This window comes from Leguminivora glycinivorella, chromosome Z (assembly GCF_023078275.1).
Source record: "Leguminivora glycinivorella isolate SPB_JAAS2020 chromosome Z, LegGlyc_1.1, whole genome shotgun sequence".
Lineage (NCBI taxonomy): Eukaryota > Metazoa > Arthropoda > Insecta > Lepidoptera > Tortricidae > Leguminivora > Leguminivora glycinivorella.
Window position 1 is genome coordinate 15,821,359 of NC_062998.1, and position 21,131 is coordinate 15,842,489.

The following is a 21,131-nucleotide window of genomic DNA, read 5'->3' on the forward strand; positions in this document are numbered from 1 at the left end:
TAGACATTTTTAAAATATCATTAAACCCATGGATGAAAATGACCCAAAATGCATATGTACATCGGCAACCACGTTGTTTTTATATAGATACAAATAATTTCTTCTCGAATATTTCTTTGACTGAACACTGCTTAAAAACAGAAATACCTAAATTTCGAGCTAAGCAGGTACCTAGGACGACCCAATATATTATTTTTATATTTGATCAATAGTCTAAAAACTATATGCAAAAAAGAAGCAACGTGAATATTATCGAAACCTCAAAAGCTATCGCTACCCGACTATAATACGTGCAGCTTCTAACGTTTCCCATACAATTGAGCGGCAACAATTTTACTAGCGCCATCTAGCGGTTCGAGTTGATCAAAGTAGTTGTTCAGACTTTTATTTTAGTAAATTAAAATGGAAAAAATGATGTACTATTATTTGATAAAAAAAAAATAAGAAATTGAGACATTTTTATACATTTTTCCCCACAGACGAGTCTTAAATAAAAAAAAAAAAATGACAGTTCAAACTGACACTGACAAGACATTTTGTCAGATAATTTTATGCTGTGTAAAGCCTTATGCTGTATAAAACTAAACTATTTTGATCAACTCATGCCGCTAGGAGCGCTAGTGTGCATGTTGCCAACTTCGGCACCGAGCTGCACGTATTAACTCGTAGAGTTTACATAGTATTTGTTAATACGCTGCAAAATGAAATTATAAATATCATCTTTCATGTGATGTATACTTGCTCTTATCGGCAAGACAAACTTAATGTTTTGGCCCAAGTCACATGATAAAAAAAAAACAATCTGTCATGTGTAAATGTCATATTATTTTGATTTGAAGATCGAAGCGAATCGAAGCGTGTCGTGTGCTGACCGGGGAAATAATTTATACATGATTTAATTTATTATTAGAAAGTGGTTTACACCGAAAATCACCTGCCCGCTTGTTGCAGAGTTTGGCAAGCCAAATTTGGCACCAGGTACTCTTTCTTAAAAGTTAAACCAGCAAGTTTGGTGCATTATTAAAATGACTATATCGAATAGAACTTTAGTTCAAATAGCTGCCTGGGGTGGCATAATAGTCAGCACTACAGGATTTTATCTACAACACCGGTTAATTGACAAGGTCCGAGACTACGAATATTACAGAAACGCACTAAAAACGTTGAGAACTCATGCTGGAGCAGTGTACTATTTAGGAGAACCGATTAAAGATAAACGTTTTAAAATTACTGACGCAGAAAATAATTTCTCAGATGATAAATCTGCTAGATTTAAAGTTCCTGTTTCGGGCCCTAAAGATAGAGGCACATACAGTTTTTGGGCTGAAAAGATCAATGATGAATGGAAACTGACTCGGGCTGAGCTTGAATTGAAATCAAAACCAGATGTAAAGATGGTGATATTAAAATAAGTATATGTCGTTAGAACTTCCAGACTTCAAATGAGATAGCAATAGTTGATGTGATATTAAATTTGTGTAACTATGTAAATGTTTATTTATTATATTTCCAATATTGGTTTTCCCTTTGTATAGGCCGAAATGAAACATTGTCAATTCCTATCACTATCATTACTACTAAAGAAGAAGAATATAACTCAAACAAGAACAGGTTTTAATATGATGAGTGTTGTTACCATGTGCACCATAACCTTTAATAATTGCATTGTACAGCATGCTTTTTTAAGCATTCTCATTACTTATAATAGTTTAATATGTTTACTGGGCCAAAAGATCTTAAATGATGTATCGTTAAGTATGAGTTAATTATTGCAGCACTGGTGTTCAATTTGAAACTAACCAATTAAATCTTTCATTACCAGACACAAAATTGTGCACTATATCAGAAGCTGGTTTTAATTTATAACCGCCTGTTTGTATGGTGAGCGGGTTCTCCAGCATCTGAGCAAGGTTCATGAGTGCCCACCAGGCGGGTTCTTGGTTGCATAAGTGGTAACCGGTTTTTAGTCTGAGACAGGGAAATATTGAATAAACCCTCAGTTTTATTAAGGCATTTATTTTCAGGAAAAACGCAATGTTGAAACATTTTGTTGGGACAGCAAAAGAGCAATTTTTTTATCACAATACTTTACTTTGTTTGGTAAAAGCTCTTGAGGGGCAAAATATAACTGTAGATTTACGACATGACAGCCATGTCTGTGGAGAAGTCATCTTAGTTGATGGGTATGTTAAATACATTGTAGTATGTTTCCATTAGAGTTGGGCCGAATACGAATATTCGGCCGAACATTCGGTTCAGCTGTTACCAAACCGAACATTTGGCCGAATATTTGGTTGCTGTATTTTAAATTCTGGCTTAGTTTTAAAAACTTTTCAATGATTGGTAATGTATCATCTGGTACATTTATCTTACTAAAGGCTCTTAATGTTCCTATAATTTAGTGCATAAGACAATTTTGGATTTTGTTTCTTAAACTATGTTATTTTTACTTTTTTACAATATATTGTATTTGTATTTCAACGCATTTTTAACTCCCTTTGGTAGTTCCTTAGAATGCTGGAATAGGATGTCATTATTCGATGAATTACGAAACAACTCACGCTATTTATTTACTTTGTTTATTCGGTAAATATTCGGCAATGTAACCGAACTATTCGGCCGAATACGAACATTAAAAATCTTGCCGAATATGCCAAATACCGAATAATTACCGAATATTCGGCCCATCTCTAGTTTCCATATCTTGTATAGCAAAACTAATTTTATTATAAGTTGATCATACCCACCCCAATAATATGGGTGCGTATCGATCGATATAACTTTTTTTGATATATTTTTAGTCGTTATAACGATCATTTGATATAATTCGTTTTGGTTTAAAGTAATTATTAAATCATATAACAACAAATAATATACTAACAAATTGTATAATTCTTATTTAATATAATGATCATTTTTTCGAAAAACATTTATTATAACATACTTTTAGTATAATGCTTATTTCCGATAATAAATAAATTGTATAACACAAATTAATTATTTCTAAAGCACAGTTAGAATAAAAAAAATTGTACAATAAATTAGATCCATTATTTACCAGAAAAGTAGATTAACTTAGAACTGTGACCCCCTACACACAACGCGCTGCTACCAGAAAAATAGGTTAGGTTAGGTTAGAACTGTGACCCTTAAACACATCTATTGTCAGAAAAGTAGGTTAGGTTAGGTTAGAACTGTGATCCCTTAAAAAAAAAAATTAATTCATGAAATGTTTATACTGTTTGCTAGTTATATTATACTAGTCGTATATCAATAAATAGTTATACCATATAGCGGTTATTATAAATAATTGTTATACGAAATAATGATTATACAAAATAAAAGTAGATCTTTTGTGGTTATACCAAATGTTAATTATGTGAAATGAGTGATTAAATCCTTTAAAAATATACCAAATGTTATATCAAATGTTACTATACCAAAAAAAGTTATACCAATCATTACACACCCCAATAATATAGTGAGCATTTACAGTTTAATTCACAAAACTATAATCTGATGACAGAGATTGAAATAAAGCTGGATTCAGTCTGTTGTATCACAATATATGGTAATAGAGTCACGGAACAACCCTGAACCCTGTATCCTCAATCTATATTATTGTATCCTGTATCTACTAGTTACTGTGTTTTAGGTACATGAACATTTCTTTTGGAACATCAGTTTTCGTCGACTCTAAAGGCAACGAGTTCGCCTACGATAATCTATTCATCCAGGGTCGTAATATCAGACACGTCCACATTCCCGAAAATGTAAGTAGACCCAAGAAAAAAGTATGCAAGTCTAATGAGGTAATGCAATAATGAGTATACGAATGTCAATAACGAAATTAATATTGTTACCTGAACCGTTATATTTATACATGAAATTTGGTTGGTATGTACATATGTACTTACCTATGGATATATATAGTAGGATGACTTTTCATGAGGGGACTGTGTTTTATAACAGGTTCAGATTAATTTACTTTGCACAATAAAATTGTAGTCCCACCTACCTACTGATTCCTCACTTCTGGTATTTGTCTGGTTAAATTTTTTGCTTTGTCGTCTAAACGGCAAATGCTGGACACGTTTTTTAGGGTTCCGTACCAAAAAGGTACAACAGGAACCCTTATGGTGCGACTCTGTCCGTCTGTCTGTCCGTCTGTCACATTCCTAAATATCTCGAGAACTACTAATGCTATCAACTTGAAATTTGGAATAGTTATGAACATTGTAAACCTCTACAAATAGGAAGTATAATTTTTTAAAATATATTAATTTTAATAGTAGAAAATGGCCAAAATGAAAGGGGGGCAAACTGTAAATTTCAAGTTACTAGGTCAAGTGGGGTATCGTTGGAAAGAGCTCAAATTGAACGTAAATAAGCTATTTTTTATAATTTTTTTGTTGTGGAAAAAAAAAGAATTTTGAAGGAAAATGTAAAAAAAAAAATACCGTTCCCCCCCCCTTATCTCCGAAGTTTACCAACGAAAAATTATGAAAATTTTAGTAAACATTGGTTTTATGCTAAATATTACAGGAAAAATATAATCGTGTTTGTATTTTGAATACTTTTTTTTAAATTCACAAAAAACTTTTCAGATTTTTACTTTCAATTTACCCACCCTTGCGGATGTATATCGTACTTCAAATTAATACGAAATGTTACGTAAACCATCTTCTGTCCAATAAAGTAAAAACTGTTTAAATCGGTTAACATTATAAAGAATTATCACTGAAAAACCAGGTCGCGCAAATTAGTTAGCAAATTGACCGGGAGATGGCGCTATATACAATAATACTAGGGGGGGGGTAAAGGGTTTCCAAAATGTATATGGGCTAGAAAAGAAAATACGTTCACCGCATTCGCTTTTCATGTTATATGCATTTTGGGCACCAATTCCTGGTCCACACCTCCTCGTGGTCCCCCCGGTAACTGGAGTGAGTAGTAGATGAACCCTTGTTCATAAACTACTTACTCCAGGCAAACGTGGCAGGAAGATAAACTCGCCAAGACGCACTGGCCAGCGTGGCGTTTTAAGGCTATTTATTACCTCTTCATGAAAAGTACGCATAGAACCCGGCCCTCAGTTCCCAGCGGCCTCACTATCCCAGGATCCGGCAGCAATCTTGGTAACGGTTTGGCAGGGGGTGCTAAGAATCTCTGGAAGAGATCCGGCTGCCACTCACACGCTAATACGACGACCCTGACCCTGGCGTGTTACAACGCCAGGACGATGCGAACGGACGACCGATTGCTTCAGGTGCAGTTGGCACTGGACAATATCAATTGGGACGTAATAGGATTATCGGAGGTGAGAAGAAAGGGTGAGAACCTGATTAAGCTCAGTTCTGGTGACCTATTCTACTACCGAGGTCCCGAAGATCGTTGCTATGGGGGTGTTGGATTTCTTCTGCATAAAGAGATCGCTTCAGCAGTGAAAAATATAAAGAGTATCTCTACTCGAGTTTGTTTCGTAGTACTACAACTCAACAAACGCTACTCCATCAAGATAATCCAAGTATATGCCCCCACCTCTAGTCATCCGGATGAGGAAGTAGAAAGCTTTTATGACGACATAGAAAAAGCTATTGAAGATTGTCCGTGCCAATATTTCACTATTGTAGGTGATTTCAATGCCAAAATTGGGCAACAGTTAGATTCCGAAAGGTCTGTAGGAAGATTTGGCCTGGGACTGCGTAACAACCGTGGACAAACCCTAGTAAACTTTCTTGAGCGGAGACATATCTACGCGATGAATACTTTTTTCCAAAAGCGTGCGTCAAGGAAGTGGACATGGGCGAGTCCCGACGGAAAAACGAAGAACGAAGTCGACTACATCATAAGTTCTCGTAAAGATGTAGTCACCGATGTAACTGTTCTGAAAAACTTTAGAGCTGGTAGTGACCACAGGCTGGTTCGGGCAACGTTAAGGTTTAACCTGAAGAAAGAGCGAGCAAAGATGATAGTCACTCCTTCAAGATATGACACAAAGGATATCGCTTTTCTTCAGGAAGATTTTCGGCTAGACCTCCAAAACAAATTCGAGGGGCTGGAAGAGCAGAACCTTGATGTTGACCATATGAATAGTTTGTTGAGTAAGGCCCTATCGGAAACAGCAAAGAAACATCTTAGCAAACAACAGAAAAAAGAGGGAAAGCTATCACCTGAGACGCTAATCTTATTGGAAGAGAGAAGACAATTGAGGCATGAAACTGTAAGGGATCAAAAAGAAATCGAACGAATAAGTAAAAGAATTAGCAAAAGTATTAGGAAAGATTTAAGAAAACATAAAACTAAAATCATTCTTGACGTATTAGAAGATCACAGAGGGCCAAAAGTATTTAGAAGAAAGTTAAGACCAGGATTAAATCAAATAGTTAAATTAAAGGACAATGATAACAATTTGGTAACCGACCGTGACGAAATTGTTAAAATTGTTGAAGAGTTTTATGGTACACTTTATGCATCACAAACGAACGCACCACACATAACTACAACTGATCCCAGAGCACCCCCATTCCCTTATAATGATGAAGAGCCCATACCATTAATAATAGCCAGTGAAATTAAAAAAGCACTGTATCAGATGAAAGCTGAAAAGTCTCCCGGCGAGGACGGCATTACATCTGACCTTCTTCGGGCAGGTGGTGATCCTGTCATCAAAGTTCTCGTTAACCTATTTAACCAAGTCTTGAGAGGTACTCGCACACCAGAATCCTGGAAAACAGCCATAGTCACCATCTTGCATAAAAAAGGAGACATTTCAAAACTAAACAACTATCGCCCCATAAGCCTTCTCTCCCACACATACAAGTTATTTGCAAAAGTTCTGTGTAATCGTCTTACTCGTACTCTCGATGAATGCCAACCTCCCGAGCAGGCTGGTTTCCGGAGCGGTTTTTCGACGATCGACCACATCCACGTAGTAAAGCAGCTTATGGAGAAAAGTCACGAGTACAACCGTCCTTTGTGCATGGCATTCGTAGATTACGAAAAGGCTTTCGACAGTGTCGAACATTGGGCCGTGTTTGACTCTCTCCATCGCTGCTCAGTTGATGCTCGCTATGTGGATGTGCTCCGGGAGCTATACAGCTCGGCAACAATGCAAGTCCGGCTTCATAGACTCAGTGACCCAATATCCATCCGTAGGGGGGTGCGCCAAGGAGATACCATTTCACCCAAGCTTTTTACGACGGTACTTGAAGACGTCATAAAAACGCTTGAATGGGACGAAACTGGTATCAACATCCATGGTGTCTTCTTGTCGCACCTGAGGTTTGCCGACGATATTGTATTGTTCGCCGAGACCCTAGAAGAGCTCCAAGGCATGGTCGAAGACCTGTACCATGCTTCTTTGAAGATAGGTCTTAAGATGAATATGTCCAAGACTAAAGTAATGACGAACATCTCTGGTGATTCGGTCTCAACCATTATGGTGGGGAACGAAGAGCTAGAGTCTGTCAAGCATTACGTGTATCTTGGACATATTCTATCTTTTGACAAAACACACCAGGAGCAGGAGATCTCGAGGAGAACCCAGCTGGGTTGGGCGGCATTCAACAAGTTGGCGGACATCCTCAAACCTGTTAACATTCCACAATGCCTGAAGACTCGCCTCTTTAACCAATGTGTCCTGCCCACCATGACCTACGGTGCCGAAACATGGACGCTCACTAAAAAGGCTGTGCATAAGATCCGAGTTGCACAGAGAGCCATGGAGCGCGCCATGCTCGGTATCAAGATTCAAGATCGGGTGAGGAATGCCGAGATCCGTCGTCGCACCAAGGTGCTAGACGTGGGTTTCGTCATTACCAAACTAAAATGGAGTTGGGCGGGACATGTTGCTAGGCAGAGTGATGGCAGATGGACTAAAATGTTAACAGAATGGTGGCCGCTCACAGATGTAAGAAGCGCTTGGCATCCGTTGGCTCGTTGGGTGGACGACATCCGGAAAATTGCGGGCCACAACTGGATGAGACTAGCTCAGGACCGGGACAAGTGGCGTACTAGAAGAGAGGCCTATGCTCAGCAGTGGGCGATAAAGGGCTGATATGATGATGATGATGATGATGACAATAATACTCATTAGTGCCTATACTTTTGTCTTCTAGTCAAGTCATTAGAGTTATATAAAAATATGAGATTATTTTTACTAGGTAGTTTGAAAGAAAGTTTGTACGGAACCCTCGGTGGGCGAGTCCGACTCGCACTTGGCCGGTTTTTTTTTTCATATAGATGATAAAGCATTATATTTCCTCGCTTCATTGTTCGATATAATTATTAAGTTTACATTATTGTAGTTTATTTAATCTACTGGCAACATATTGCACCCTTATTTTAGAGATTTATAAAAAAATTTCAATTGCCTCTAAACCTTCCCCCCACCCTCAGGTCGGTGTCAACCGGCGGTGGCATCCTCATTATTTTTTCGTGCACGGCAACAGACGCACGCGTCCACTGCACTATCTTTTGATACTAAGTTTATCTTGGTCGTTGGCAATGCCAAAGCGTAAAACGTAAAACGCACTAACCAAGAAAAACAGTGGACTAGTATTTTTATCATCATCTACGGATGATCACACAACGCGTACTTTTAACAAGACGCGAGCCTGGGGGTTGACCGTGAGTCAACACGAAGGCATAACTCATGTAAGACATCGTGATTCTATTACGAACACATTGATATGAACATTACTTACTGAATGTTATCCGCGAGATAACACTAAGTAAGACGCGCATTCGCGCATATGGGTGAAATCTATACTGAGAGAAATTTGCATTGTGAATTTAACAAGTTCGACTTGTTGCGGTTTATCCGTTTGAATCAGCCAAACGTATGTTTAAAACAATATGTGTCAGGTTGTTTTTATAAAATCGACTTGTTGACAAGTAGCTTGACAAATGACAAGTAGCTTGTTGTTTGAACCAAAGAGCACGTAGGTGCTATTTTAACCAAAAAATTTGTTGAACGAACATGAAACTGGTTGTATTTTCTCTCAGTGTACCCACAATTTTGGTACTATTTTTATTTTAGTTTTTATAAAACTAAATTACCTATGGCTTGGTTTTTGTTCTGTTCAGAAAGCATCGTTGCTTTCTCGAACAAGAAGTCACGGAGACCGAAATGGTACATTCCGGACAACCAACTCGATTACCAGGACTCGAATTCTCCATACATCGAGAATGTTCCGGAGATCTTACCTGAAGACGCAACACCCTGCGGGTACGGCGCCAGGCTCAACTCCTGAAAATTCAGCTCCAAAAGTACCTGATTTGGACCCAGACCTGGTTACCGTGTTTAGGTGAGGCTATATACCGACCATACACCCATATTTGGGGAAAAAATCACGGTAACTTAGCCTCCCCTTGGTTATCATTAGTCCGCAAGGGTTTACCAAAGATTTGAAGGATAAGATATTAAAAGAATACCTTATCTCCGAAAATTGTACGCTTTTTTAAGCATTTAGATGCTTCATGCAGAAATTTCTGCGGCCATTACAGCCATGCTGTTTGTGGCAGCTGCCAGTTGGGTGTAGGCATTACAGCCATAAACTGTAGGCATTACAGCCATAAACCGAGCTATTACTGTTCTATTGACGTCTGATGATATATAAGATCACTGCTACCAAGCTGTTAAGCGACAGTGACAAGCGGTGTCGCATCTTATCAGACTTGCATTATTGCAAAACCCAAGCACGTACAAGGCTTGTCACACCCAGGTTATAAAAACCCTTCTTGACCATAATTCAAGATGCGGGCGATTTACTCTATGGAAGTAAACTCCCGGAAAAAATAAAAGCCTCAAAAGTAATTGAGAAACAATGGCTACAGATAAAAAAGTCTGTATATTCGGGAAAGAGCTACACGGCTCCATCAACTTCGACAACAACGTCGGCGCGCAACCAATACCAGTTTCAGGGAAACGGGTCAGGCCCTCCTCGTTACCAGTCGAAAACGGCGGGGGGGAGGGGGGGGGGGAGGCCAGAAAAGGACAGCAGTCAACCAACCCCGAACCCTCCAGCCAGACCAGCAGGCCAGGGCAAGCCCCGTGCCACTCCTCAACAATGAGTCAGTTACCTCACGCTGGTAAAATAAAATATTTTTTATGATTGCTGGTCAAAAATAACATCAAATGAAGTTATTTTAGATTAGCTTAAAAACAGTTGCTCGGTAACTTTTGAACGTCCGGTTTTTCAAGACGTTGTACCCCAAATAAATTGGGCAAGTAGAAGTAGTGAAAAAGCCGTTATAGAGGTACGTCCAAAATTTAATTCAGCTGGATGCAGTTGTCCCTTGCATCCCACAGCATGACCACTTTATTTCGAGAACGTATTTGTCACAAAAATGTAATGACACCAAACGTTTTATTCCAAATCTCGAAAAGCTGAACAAATTTATTCCTAGAGAACATTTCAAAATGAAAAACCACAGACCAACTGTTAAGCTTATACTTACCAACAGGTAACTTCATGACTACAGTTGATTTGAAGGAAGCTTACCCACTGATTCTTATTGCGAGACATTGCCGCAAATATCTGAGCGTCCATTTTGAAGATGAAAACCCTAGTTTATTAACTTAAATGAATTTACGGCTTTGTCTTATGGTCTTTTTTAGCGGGGTATTTTATGTGTCGGGTACTCTTATATAGAGTGTTTACGAAACGTAAACGTTAACCTACTAGAATGCTTGTGCTTTGTCATAAATTTATAGGGTTTCTGCTCGAGAGTCTCGAACTCGAGACTTCTCGAGAATTTCGGCTTCATTCGAGACGAGAAAAAAATGACAGGTACTCGAGACGTCTCGAGTTCCGAATGTAAAGTACGACTTGAAGTGAAATGCAACTTTTTGCCTTCTGCCCGGTCTCATCGCGCGGTGGTGGTTGCGGCGTCGAACGGCGGCCATAAATTGGAACGTGATAAAGCGATCTAACCTCTCGTTCCAACGTAAGCTGGCAGCGACTTTTTTGAGCTAGTTTTGACAGCCTCGTGTTATTTAAAAGTACTTCGTCATTACGAAAAAGTCAGCGCGTTCATGTATCTTGGGTCATTGATAAAAGAGTGCTATGGCTAACTTCGACAAGATTTGGAAGAACAGAGGAATCCGACGTCAAAATAAAGTGCGATTAGTTCGATCTTTTGTCTTCTCGATAATCTCGATATTTATGTATGGTGCCGAAACTTGGACCCTGAAAAGCTTTGACGTGGCTAAGATTGACGCTTTTGAGATGTGGTGCTGGCGAAGACTGCTACGAGTATAACTTGAAAAGCTAGAAGAACTAACATCTCTATTTTGCAAGAACTGAATATCACCACACGGCTCTCCAAAATATGCCAAGAGTGACCCTCAGATTTTTCGGACACATTATGAGAGCACCAATGCATAATATGGCGAACATTCAATCAGTCAATTAATGGTAAACATTCTTGGGGTGGGGCTCGTAAGAGATGGTCTAACTGTGTGAAGAAATCGTGTGGCGGCAGCGTATACTGTGCAGTCCACACTGCTTATGACCGCGTTCAATGGAGACACGCTACTTGTGGTCGCAATCCTCAGCAATGAGGAAACGAGGAAGAAGAAGTTATTTTAAACGTTTAATTTCAATGATATTATGATGTAGTACATTACATTTTAATTTACTTAAACCGTTCACAGGCGGGGAAGTTAAAGGATTAGGTGTTATTTTCAAGACTATAATTGTAGTTTTCTTGTTAAAATTTGATTTATGATTATTTCAAAGAAGATTTTTATTGCTGTTACGCATTTTTTATCATAGTGTGGTGCAATAAAAACTACTAATCATATTGTTGTTTATTATTTTACCAAAATTTTACCATTTATAAAAAAAGACTCGAGAAGACTCGAGACTTTGGGCTCGAGATTTCTCGAAACTCGAGACTTCAAATAGGTCGAGAAATCAGAAACCCTAGTCATAAACTATACTAATAGGACATTAAAACTGCGACAGGTTTGTCGAGACTTAGGTTTTATGTTCAACTCAGTCGATTTTTTTTACCTACGGGAAAAATGAGAGAAAAATCGACGTGATGGTTAGAAAATCTCTGTCACTACATTCTTGTTCCGTTAGAGAATTATCTCAACTGATCGGAGTACTTATTGACGCATGCCCTGCAGCTAAATTTGGGTGGCTATATTATACTAAAATTCTAGAACGCCAAAAATTTCTAGCCTTGCAACGCGACCCAAACTATAATAAGAAAATTAAATTACCGAAACTAATATTAAATGATCCGAACTGGGTGATGAATATTATATTCTCTTGCACACGGAGCGTCGAGATCCGAGGAAAAAGCTTTCCACATAAACCAATTGGAAATGTTAACAGTATGTTTACCTCTTAATATTTCTTTAATGACCGTCGTTGTGACTGTTTTATATTAATTCGTATAGACAATACGAAAGCTATAACTGATATAAGCGATGAAAATCGCATGGGCAACGTTCAATTTCGAAATTTGAACGACCCTTTCAGACGGATTTGGCAGTGGTGCGAAGAAGCGAAACCTTTGGTTTTTTTGCATCGTATATAAATATTAAATATACGAAAGACAATATAGAAGTAGATCGGGTATCACGAAATGTGAATCTCGATACTGAATGGGAACTATCTCATGAAGCGTTTTATACTGCTACGCATAATGTATACTGCTGGTGAGCCTGATATTGATCTTTTCTCTTCTCGCTCCAATGCCAAATGTACACTTAGGTACTTATCATGGTGGAAAGACCCAGATGCATCAGCTGTAGATGCTTTTACACTAGACTTTTATAGTTTTCCTCCATTGCCGATCATTTTAAAATCTTTAAAAAAGATAATTTATGACAAAGTAACAGGAAGTTTAGCTTCCCCGTCTGGCAATCCCAAGCGTAGTTTCCTTTGTTAATGTCACTAGTAAAATCCGATATTATTTACGAAGGTCTGTTCTGATCACAGCACTAGGAATCCGTTCCACAAGCGCCTTCTCCTGGGTGCAGCGGTGCTCTCCGGTAAAGGTTATCTGAGGAAACTTCATGTGATCGCATCTATTTCTAAAAATACCGTTCAGCAATACAACGTTTCGTTTAAACGTGGTTTAAACTATGGTGGACATTTTGATCACAAATCACAACTCGATCAAAACGTTTTTAGTAGTTCGATTAAGTTAATTCTAAGATTTTTAACGGACCAGTTTAACGCAGGATCGTCATATTATGGATCCATAAACAATCATAAGGTCAGCATTATCCCTGTTTCTCAGGACCAAAAAAAAAAAAAGAACATGTTAAACGTTTGTTAAAACCACAGAATATATAATAGTACAAGTACAGAAGGCCCACTGCTTTGATGTTCACAAAATGCCGCCTTTTTAAATGCCTACAAAATTCTAACAAAGAAACGAGCCGCACGTTCGCAGCGTCGGACGATAGGGTTGCCTATGGATTAATAGCTATTTGTTATACAAGGGGGCAAAGTTGTATTTTAACGCCGAGTGTGGAATTGAAAAACGAGCAAGTGAAAGGATTCTATAGTTGAACCACGAGCGAAGCGAGTGGTTCGAGAATAGAATCCTGAACTTGCCAGTTTTTTAACACACGAGAAGTAAAATACATTTGCACCCGAGTGTAACACAAAACTTTTCCCCTGACTATAGCGAGGAAACTACAACGCAAAAAATGCGTTTATCACTGCTTCCAGTAGTTCCACAGGTGGTAAATCATCTTTATTTCTAGATTCACCTACTTTTATCAATTTTAAAGCAGTAAATTTTACTTTATTCAAATTCAAATTACTTTACCCACTAGTGGATAAAATGCGTTTTTACCCGCTGGTATTAAAGGACAAAACAAGTGTTTCCGAGCTAGTGAGGGGAAAAAGGAATTAATACTCAGATAAAATATTATACTAGTATAGTCAAGTTAAGGGTACCTACTCTCTAGGTATTGTATACAATATTTATATATTTTTGTTTAAGTCCCAACATCGCAAGCCTTATTTAACTTTTCCGTGGGACAATCAATAGTAGATCTGCGTAAGATTGTCCTATTTTATTCATGATGGCTATTTAACTAAGTATTATTAGCCATTCCACACGCGGACATCCCATATGAACCTTAAAAAATATTTGCGACGTAAAGTAACAATGGAAAGTACAAACGTGCGTTCCGTGAGAATGCGCGCAACCCCTGATTAGGCCGCGAACTCGCGGCCGCCAGCATGTACTTGTAGCGCGGCGATAGAATCGCGGAGTGAGCCGCCCCTGTTAAAACGCACATTTAAAATGAGACCTAATTTTCCAAAATATACTTACTCACTCTTGGGATCCAAAAATAGTATTGGATTACATTGATGAATGGTATCCAAATACGACTATAGAGCAGATTACCTAGGTACTAAAAAGCTTGTCGTATTATTGGCATTATGCACAGCCCATCGCGTGCCAACATTCTTACTGATTAAATGAGTGAATATACACTACCCAAATGGAGTAAAAATTATCGTGTCAGATATAACCATCTGCCCCGACATACTTATACTGTTCCTTTCGTACCTTAAAGAAACGTGTCGCGCGACTTCGGTCCTTCGCGAGTATCTCACTCTAACAAGCGATAAAAGGGCCTCCGAACTCAGAACACCTCTTATTAACTGCGAAGCGCCCTCACAGGGACGCGATGACACAGTCAATAAGCAGGTGGATAAAACAAGTACTAGCGGAGATCGGGATGGACGTGGCAACATTTAGTGCACACAGGTGACACAGGCACTCGCCATGCTACCACGTCTACTGCCGTTTCGGCAGGGGTCAATGTTTGACATTATCAGAAAAACTGCGGGTTGGACCTCAACCTCGCAAATATTTCCTAAATTCTGCCATCGTCAAATAGTTGACGAAGACCTATTTGCAAGATCAGTTTGCTATAATTAATTATGAACTGTGTTACTGAATAAGACTGATCTTGTGTATAAATTACATAATTATGTAATTGCTAGTGTTTAGTAATAATTATGTAACAAAATTGAATGATAAATATTTAATTTTGTTTTCACAATTGCCATCCGCAAAACTTTGTCTCTAAACAATTACAATAATGTAAACTTAATAATTATATCGAACAATGAAGCGAGGAAATATAATATATGATCAAACGAGCTTCGCCAGCGAAGTTCGATCGACTCGCTTCATTGGAAGATATAATTACCCTCCCTCCCGATACACCCAGATTCCAAAGTTTTGCTTGGAATAATCTCTGAAAATAATGAGGATGCCACCGCCGGTTGACACCGACCTGAGGGTGGGGGGGAAGGTTTAGAGGCAATTGAAATACTTATTTTTTATAAATCTCTAAAATAAGCGTGCAATATGGTGCCAGTAGATTAAATAAACTACAATAATGTAAACTTAATAATTATATCGAACAATGAAGCGAGTCATATAATATCGATCGAACTTCGCTTGCGAAGCTCGTTTGATCATATAATATAAACCTATAAAAAACGAAAATTTAGGAATATATTTTCTATCTTTATAAGACCCTAAGGTGTGAGGTGATTTTTAACAAAACACAGTCCGCCACTTACAGAGGGCGCCACTGGATGGTCGGTTAGTGCCCCCTTAAATTAATATTACATTGGCAATAAATATCGTCAAACGTTTTCCACGACACTCATACGACTTAGGAATCGTTTTTCGGGTAAAATGTATTTCCTATGTATATAGTACACCTGGCAAAAAGAATAGTAATGAAAAAGTAGCAACATTTTAGTGTCGTCCCTTTCTAATCAAATATGTATGAAATGGGACGACACTACGATGTTGCCCATTTTTTTTTACTTCAACTCTTTGCCAAGCTGTACATACATACCAATATCTCGATGTCTTCTAGTAAGTAATATTAATAATTGTTTAAACCAGATGGCGGCAAGGGATGCTATCAAAACAGAACTAGGAAAAGTAGCTCCTAAACCTAGAAATCAAAACGAGCAAGTACGAAAATCTAGAAAAGCCAAGAAAGCCCTCAAACTTCATATGGAAACCGTGGCCAGACTGCAAGACACTACGGACTCCTGACGCCCATGTTTAGATAAGTTCATCTGTTGTATTCATCTCACTATATGTAAATAGCTCTCTCTTTGTTATCACACTCTGATTAATGTTTTTTAAAAGGTCATGTAATAAAATAGTGATGAAGTATTTATATTTTGTTTGAAATTACAATTACTCACGCTCTGTTAACCACCAAAGACTAATGATCTGAAGAAATAATTTAATTCTGAACTGATATAACTGTTGAACATACAGTATTCCGACGACCTGACTACCTCCTTTTTATCCTTTCGATTTATAAAGCTTGAACCAAGCTGGAACGCTGAAGGTTGGCACAGAGTCCACACCATCCACAGGTCTTAAATCCATTGCCTATGGTCAATTTTTCTAAAATGAAGGAAATCATACATTAGAGTGTTATATGGCGTACGTATGAAATTATCGGCCAATCACAAGAGCCGGAACGAATGAGTGAATGAAAGTAGTCTGTTCGGACAGAAAGAGTTGCTGATTATTGGATTCCATACATTCCACGACTCTTCTTTCCGTACGTCTCTATCACATAAAATCCACTCGACAGTTAGCACCGCATACCGATATCATTTGTGTCAGCTTTGAAAAGACAGTGTTAAAATAGCATGCTAAACGTTTATGTTTACTAACAATTAAACTATAAATTGGATTTTTAAACATTTATTATATAATTTCTTACTTTCCTAACGCCAATTAGGTACATCAAAATACATAAAATGTGAGACACGTACAAAAGTTACACTTAATTAAAGTATCGCAGCTGAAAAGTTGTTTACTGCACGTCAGTAGTGGTGCTCTCCTGGTACTTACATACATCATCACTACATAGTATATAACAAAGTCGCTTTCTCTGTCCCTATGTCCATATGTATGCTTAAATCTTTAAAACTACGCAACGGATTTTCATGCGGTTTTTTTAACTAGATAGAGTGATTCTAGAGGAAGGTTTACATGTATAGTACCCGTGCGAAGCCGGGGCGTGTCGCTAGTTTATATATAAAGCAACAAAGTGTTTCCAGTTTTCTACTTAAAAATATTCAATGTTTAATTTTAGCAACATTAAGAGAATAGGTTTAGAAGTTGCCAATAATTTGTATAGAATTCAACCTGAGAACAGCGACCACTGTTTTCGATTTGCTTATAACCCAACTACACGCACTTGCTACTCCGCCGTCAAGATTGAGGCCACGCTAGTGCGCATATAATTCCAATGCAGCGCATATAGAACAGATTCGTGTATAATCACTAGGTACAGATCTGCCTGACCAGGCTTAGGATTCGGACCGACAGTCATACCTAATCATATTACTAATTGCCGAGTACAGCAATAGGATTTGTCTTTTGTTGATATATTAAGCCAGAATCTGTCGGCATTTTCATATGTGTTACGGCACATATCATTTTAAGGGCGAACCGGATAGCATCGCACGTCCTCTATGATTGCTCATTGAGCCCTGCCTTCTGCTACATTCTCGTTATTCACATTAGTTTTTTGTACTATGGGAACAATTACAATTTCTTTGAAGGGCGGTGGTTTAGGCGAGCCAACCTTCTGGGGCCGCAGAGCCCTATTGGTGTCATTGTAGTTTGGGATTTCCTTGAATGTCTTTCCTTGTTGAGTTTGCGAGTTTTGCGACGGATCGGGAGACTTGCTGCACAGGTAGTTGGACTGGTTGATGCTCGCGATTATAGAAGAAGGGCTCGGCGACGACAGCACCGCGTTAGGTCGCGGGACACTGTTTGGATTCAGGACGTTACCTATGTAAAACAGATAAACCACTAATTATTTACAAACTAGTCACTTGGCTTGTCGCACCCCGAGCATTGCGAAGGGTTTGAAAGCGTGCGGCGAGCATCTGTAGACATAGCATTATACAGGCCAGAGACCGCAGAAATACTTATAGCATTTGTTAATTAAAATAAGTAGTATAAGTGATTAGAGCCCCAGGAGGGCTATTATGTAATCTTCGAAATACTAAAAGAATGACTACACAACCATACTCGAGTCTACAATCTACATCAGTGGCCCAGTTCTCAAAACTGAAAGCTACAAGTTACAAGCGGCAGTCTCTTTCCAACTTGTCTTATTAGACATTCACTACCACTTGCAAATTGTAACTTAAAGCTTCGAGAAATGGGCCGCAGGTAGTAATTTTATCTCATAGTCTCAGCGCACATTTAATTGTCCGCCTAGGCGGACCCGAGGTTGACAAATATGTGATCTGAGGCTTTTTTATTTACTGGCCAAGATGTGTATACTATTTTTCCCTTCGACGGAGTCGAGAAGCGGTACCTTCGTTAAGCGCAGCGGCCTAAAATTTGCCCGCTTTCCGGCCGAAGGATAGAAAAATTATTTTAATAATACCAAGGATGACGTATATATCTGGATTTACAATTTTCATACTAAGAATCGTACCTCAATTTTTTAGTGCCACTTATTAAATACTATCATAACTACACTGATAATGCCCACAATTGTTTTTTATTAAATGTGTATTGACGCGATATCATGATATTAAAATAAAGAAGCATTTCATTTGTTCTTATAAAAAATAAAAATACGCAAAAATATTTAGGGGAAAATATGATTTTGTCACTTCCAGGCTACGAAACAGCGTCATCTAGTTTTAAGCCTAAAAGGCCCATACATTTCAGGGGTACGCTAGACCAAAGGAATCAGTTCCTTACCATGCGGTGAGTATTTGGCGAGCTGCGCGTAGACCTGCTTGATGCGCTCGATGTTGACCTTGGAGGCCTTGCTGTGGTCCACCATGGGCAGCGGGTAGTCGCGGCCGACCACGCAGTGCGCCGCCACCTGCACCGCCTCGGGCGCCAGCCACGGCTCGTGGATGTACTGCGTCGGGATCTTCTTCAATACTGGAATGTATTTTCTGGAACGCACACCAAGTACATTTTAGTGGCGAGTTCGATTTAGATTGGTAACGTTAGGTGGGGTTAACATACGTTCTCTGTAAAGCCTGACCAGAAATATGATGAGTACGCCATGTTGCGGAATTTCATTACAATTATTATCTTCATATGTCTTTGTACAGTTTGTACTAAACTAAACTGTCACCCCATACATCAGAATAACAGCGCCCTTCTGACATTTGTGGTCAGTGGATATTAAATGTTGTGAGAAATATGTATATTATGAAAAATTTTCTATAATTAAAAATTTACACCTTAAGTTACATTTTAAACTGCGTCTAGTGACAGTAGAGTTGCACGCGTTCTTAAGCTATCATAGCCGGTTAATATGCATCTCAAAAATACACATATTCAACTTACAAATACTCGTCGACAATAGTGGGTTATTGTATCGGTATTTTATTAATATGTAGGAGCTACAAGCTACTAAACGGATTAGTCTGTTCTTCATATGGACAAATTGGATTAGGTATGTACAAGATTATTGGGCATGTTAGTTTGTCACAATGCGTCGAATCATGTAATAACAATTGAATACTACAAACACGTGTGTTCTTTTTATAATATTTCGTATGTTTAGAAAAACAATAGTAGGTACATACAAGTGTGGAAATTTTTAAATCGACACGACATCGAAGGAAGTGTTTGAAATCGACACAAATTACGAGTTTCCTCTACGCACTAGTACCTATTGTACGACGTTTTTCAGTACATTACATACATATGGCCCTTTGAAGTTTCGACATAGGTACATAAAGTACGTTAGGTAGTTCGAACTTCCCCTTTTCCGGACTTGGATCGTAACCAAAGAGGATCGAGTATTATAGAGAGTCACTGGCAGAGTAAAATGTGTAATCACAGGGCACAGACTGCCATCTCTCGACACAGGCTTAAAACTTTTGAACCTCAGTTTTGACAATTTGGCCCATATTGTTAGCTTGATATGTGCTAAAATGTCAAATATTAATATTAGCGCCATCTAGCCGAGTGTTCCCCAAAGGTGTAACGCCATCTAGGCCACCGTACCTTTTCTCTATGGCTTTGAGGTACATTTTTTTCTTAGACTTTATCCGTCTATACGGAGTTACATGTCTTTGATCGTAACCTAGTATTAATACTGAACGAGAAATTAATAAGTTCAGTGACCAATAATATAACCATAATAAGAAGTAGGTACAAGAAAAAGTTTCACCCACCTGATAAAATCTCCGTTGGGGTCGGACTTGCGTCCGAAGCGCACGGGACAGTAGCAGTGGAAGAACTGCTGGAAGAAGGAGGAGCACGAGAGCCACATCCACATGCCAGCGTTCACCGACCAGTCGGCGTCCAGCAGCAGCTCGTCGAACACCTGCAAGGCGCGACGCCGCTCTATTACTCCGCCGCCGAACACACACACACCCCAGAATACCTCTGGAAATTAACAAGCTAGTGCCATAACGTGGTCTTTGGCGTTGTTAGTGGATAGTGTAGTACAAGGGTCCGCAAACTCTGGTTGAGCTTAATTTGGCCCGCGAGGCCTTTCAATCCGGTCTGCTGGGACCCAATTGCCCGCTCGAAATTTTCTGGGCTGCAATAAGGCAAGCAGGTAAAAAAGTTTGGAGACCCTTGGTGTAATCGGTAGCAAGCAACAACTATAGGTTAGGGTGTTGCTTATTTCATCAAAGTTAAATGTTCTATGTCTCACCCCCTAAAATTGTTCTCTGCCACTAAAAACGTTTAAATATTTTTTTTTCAGAATTTTCCGTTACATTTTAGGGGTCACTGCCACATATTGAAAATTTTGAATCCTCATACAAGATGTTTTTTTAATTTTATTTTTGCTTCGGTTTTTATACAAAATTTTGCGGATACGTGAATACGACACACATAAGGTCACATAAATATAGCTAAATCGAGCTATTGATGAGTGCTATAGGTGGATATGTATAGGATAGCTTGCCTTCATGCCCTCCTCCCACGAGATCCAGAGGTCGCCCCTGGTGAGGAAGCAGGCGACCGCGTGCCGCGCCAGGTGGTGGATCCAGCCCTCGTCGCGCAGCTGGATCATGATTGCGTCGATCCACGGGAATCCAGTTTGGCCCTGCATTTTATATGACATAAGCTCCCCGATAATAAGG

At 38.8% G+C, this 21,131-nt stretch overlaps 2 protein-coding genes across 3 annotated transcripts in view; one reads left to right on the forward strand and one right to left on the reverse strand.

Moving 5' to 3' along the window:
• The first annotated feature begins 850 nt into the window (after positions 1-850).
• LOC125241632 (U7 snRNA-associated Sm-like protein LSm10) lies at positions 851-16,201 on the forward strand. 2 transcript variants are annotated; one of them, XM_048150195.1, is made up of 4 exons: positions 851-978; positions 2,025-2,183; positions 3,656-3,773; positions 15,919-16,201. In XM_048150195.1, exons 2-4 carry the CDS (start codon positions 2,035-2,037, stop codon positions 16,072-16,074), a joined length of 423 nt encoding a protein of 140 aa, XP_048006152.1. In that variant the 5' UTR covers positions 851-978; positions 2,025-2,034; the 3' UTR covers positions 16,075-16,201. The 2 variants fall into 2 exon arrangements, with proteins under 2 accessions (XP_048006152.1, XP_048006153.1); XM_048150196.1 differs by lacking the exons at positions 851-978; positions 2,025-2,183 and adding an exon at positions 3,482-3,571.
• Positions 16,202-16,727: 526 nt separating this feature from the next.
• Positions 16,728-21,131, reverse strand: part of LOC125241944 (cryptochrome-1-like) — a 42,220-nt gene continuing 37,816 nt past the window's right edge. Inside the window, exons 7-10 of the mRNA XM_048150657.1 lie at positions 20,954-21,094; positions 20,211-20,362; positions 18,772-18,974; positions 16,728-17,841 (exon numbers count right to left, since the gene is read on the reverse strand). Of these exons, the coding sequence (XP_048006614.1) occupies positions 17,528-17,841; positions 18,772-18,974; positions 20,211-20,362; positions 20,954-21,094 (810 nt within the window). The 3' untranslated portion in view covers positions 16,728-17,527. The remainder of the gene's footprint in view (positions 17,842-18,771; positions 18,975-20,210; positions 20,363-20,953; positions 21,095-21,131) is intronic.

Excerpts from the sequence above, each read along its gene's own strand:
- LOC125241632 (XM_048150195.1), top strand. The coding sequence starts at position 2,035 with ATGTTGAAACATTTTGTTGGGACAGCAAAAGAGCAATTTTTTTATCAC. Across the intron at positions 2,184-3,655 it reads GAAGTCATCTTAGTTGATGG|GTACATGAACATTTCTTTTG; the intron begins GTATGTTAAATA and ends ACTGTGTTTTAG. Across the intron at positions 3,774-15,918 it reads ACGTCCACATTCCCGAAAAT|ATGGCGGCAAGGGATGCTAT; the intron begins GTAAGTAGACCC and ends TGTTTAAACCAG.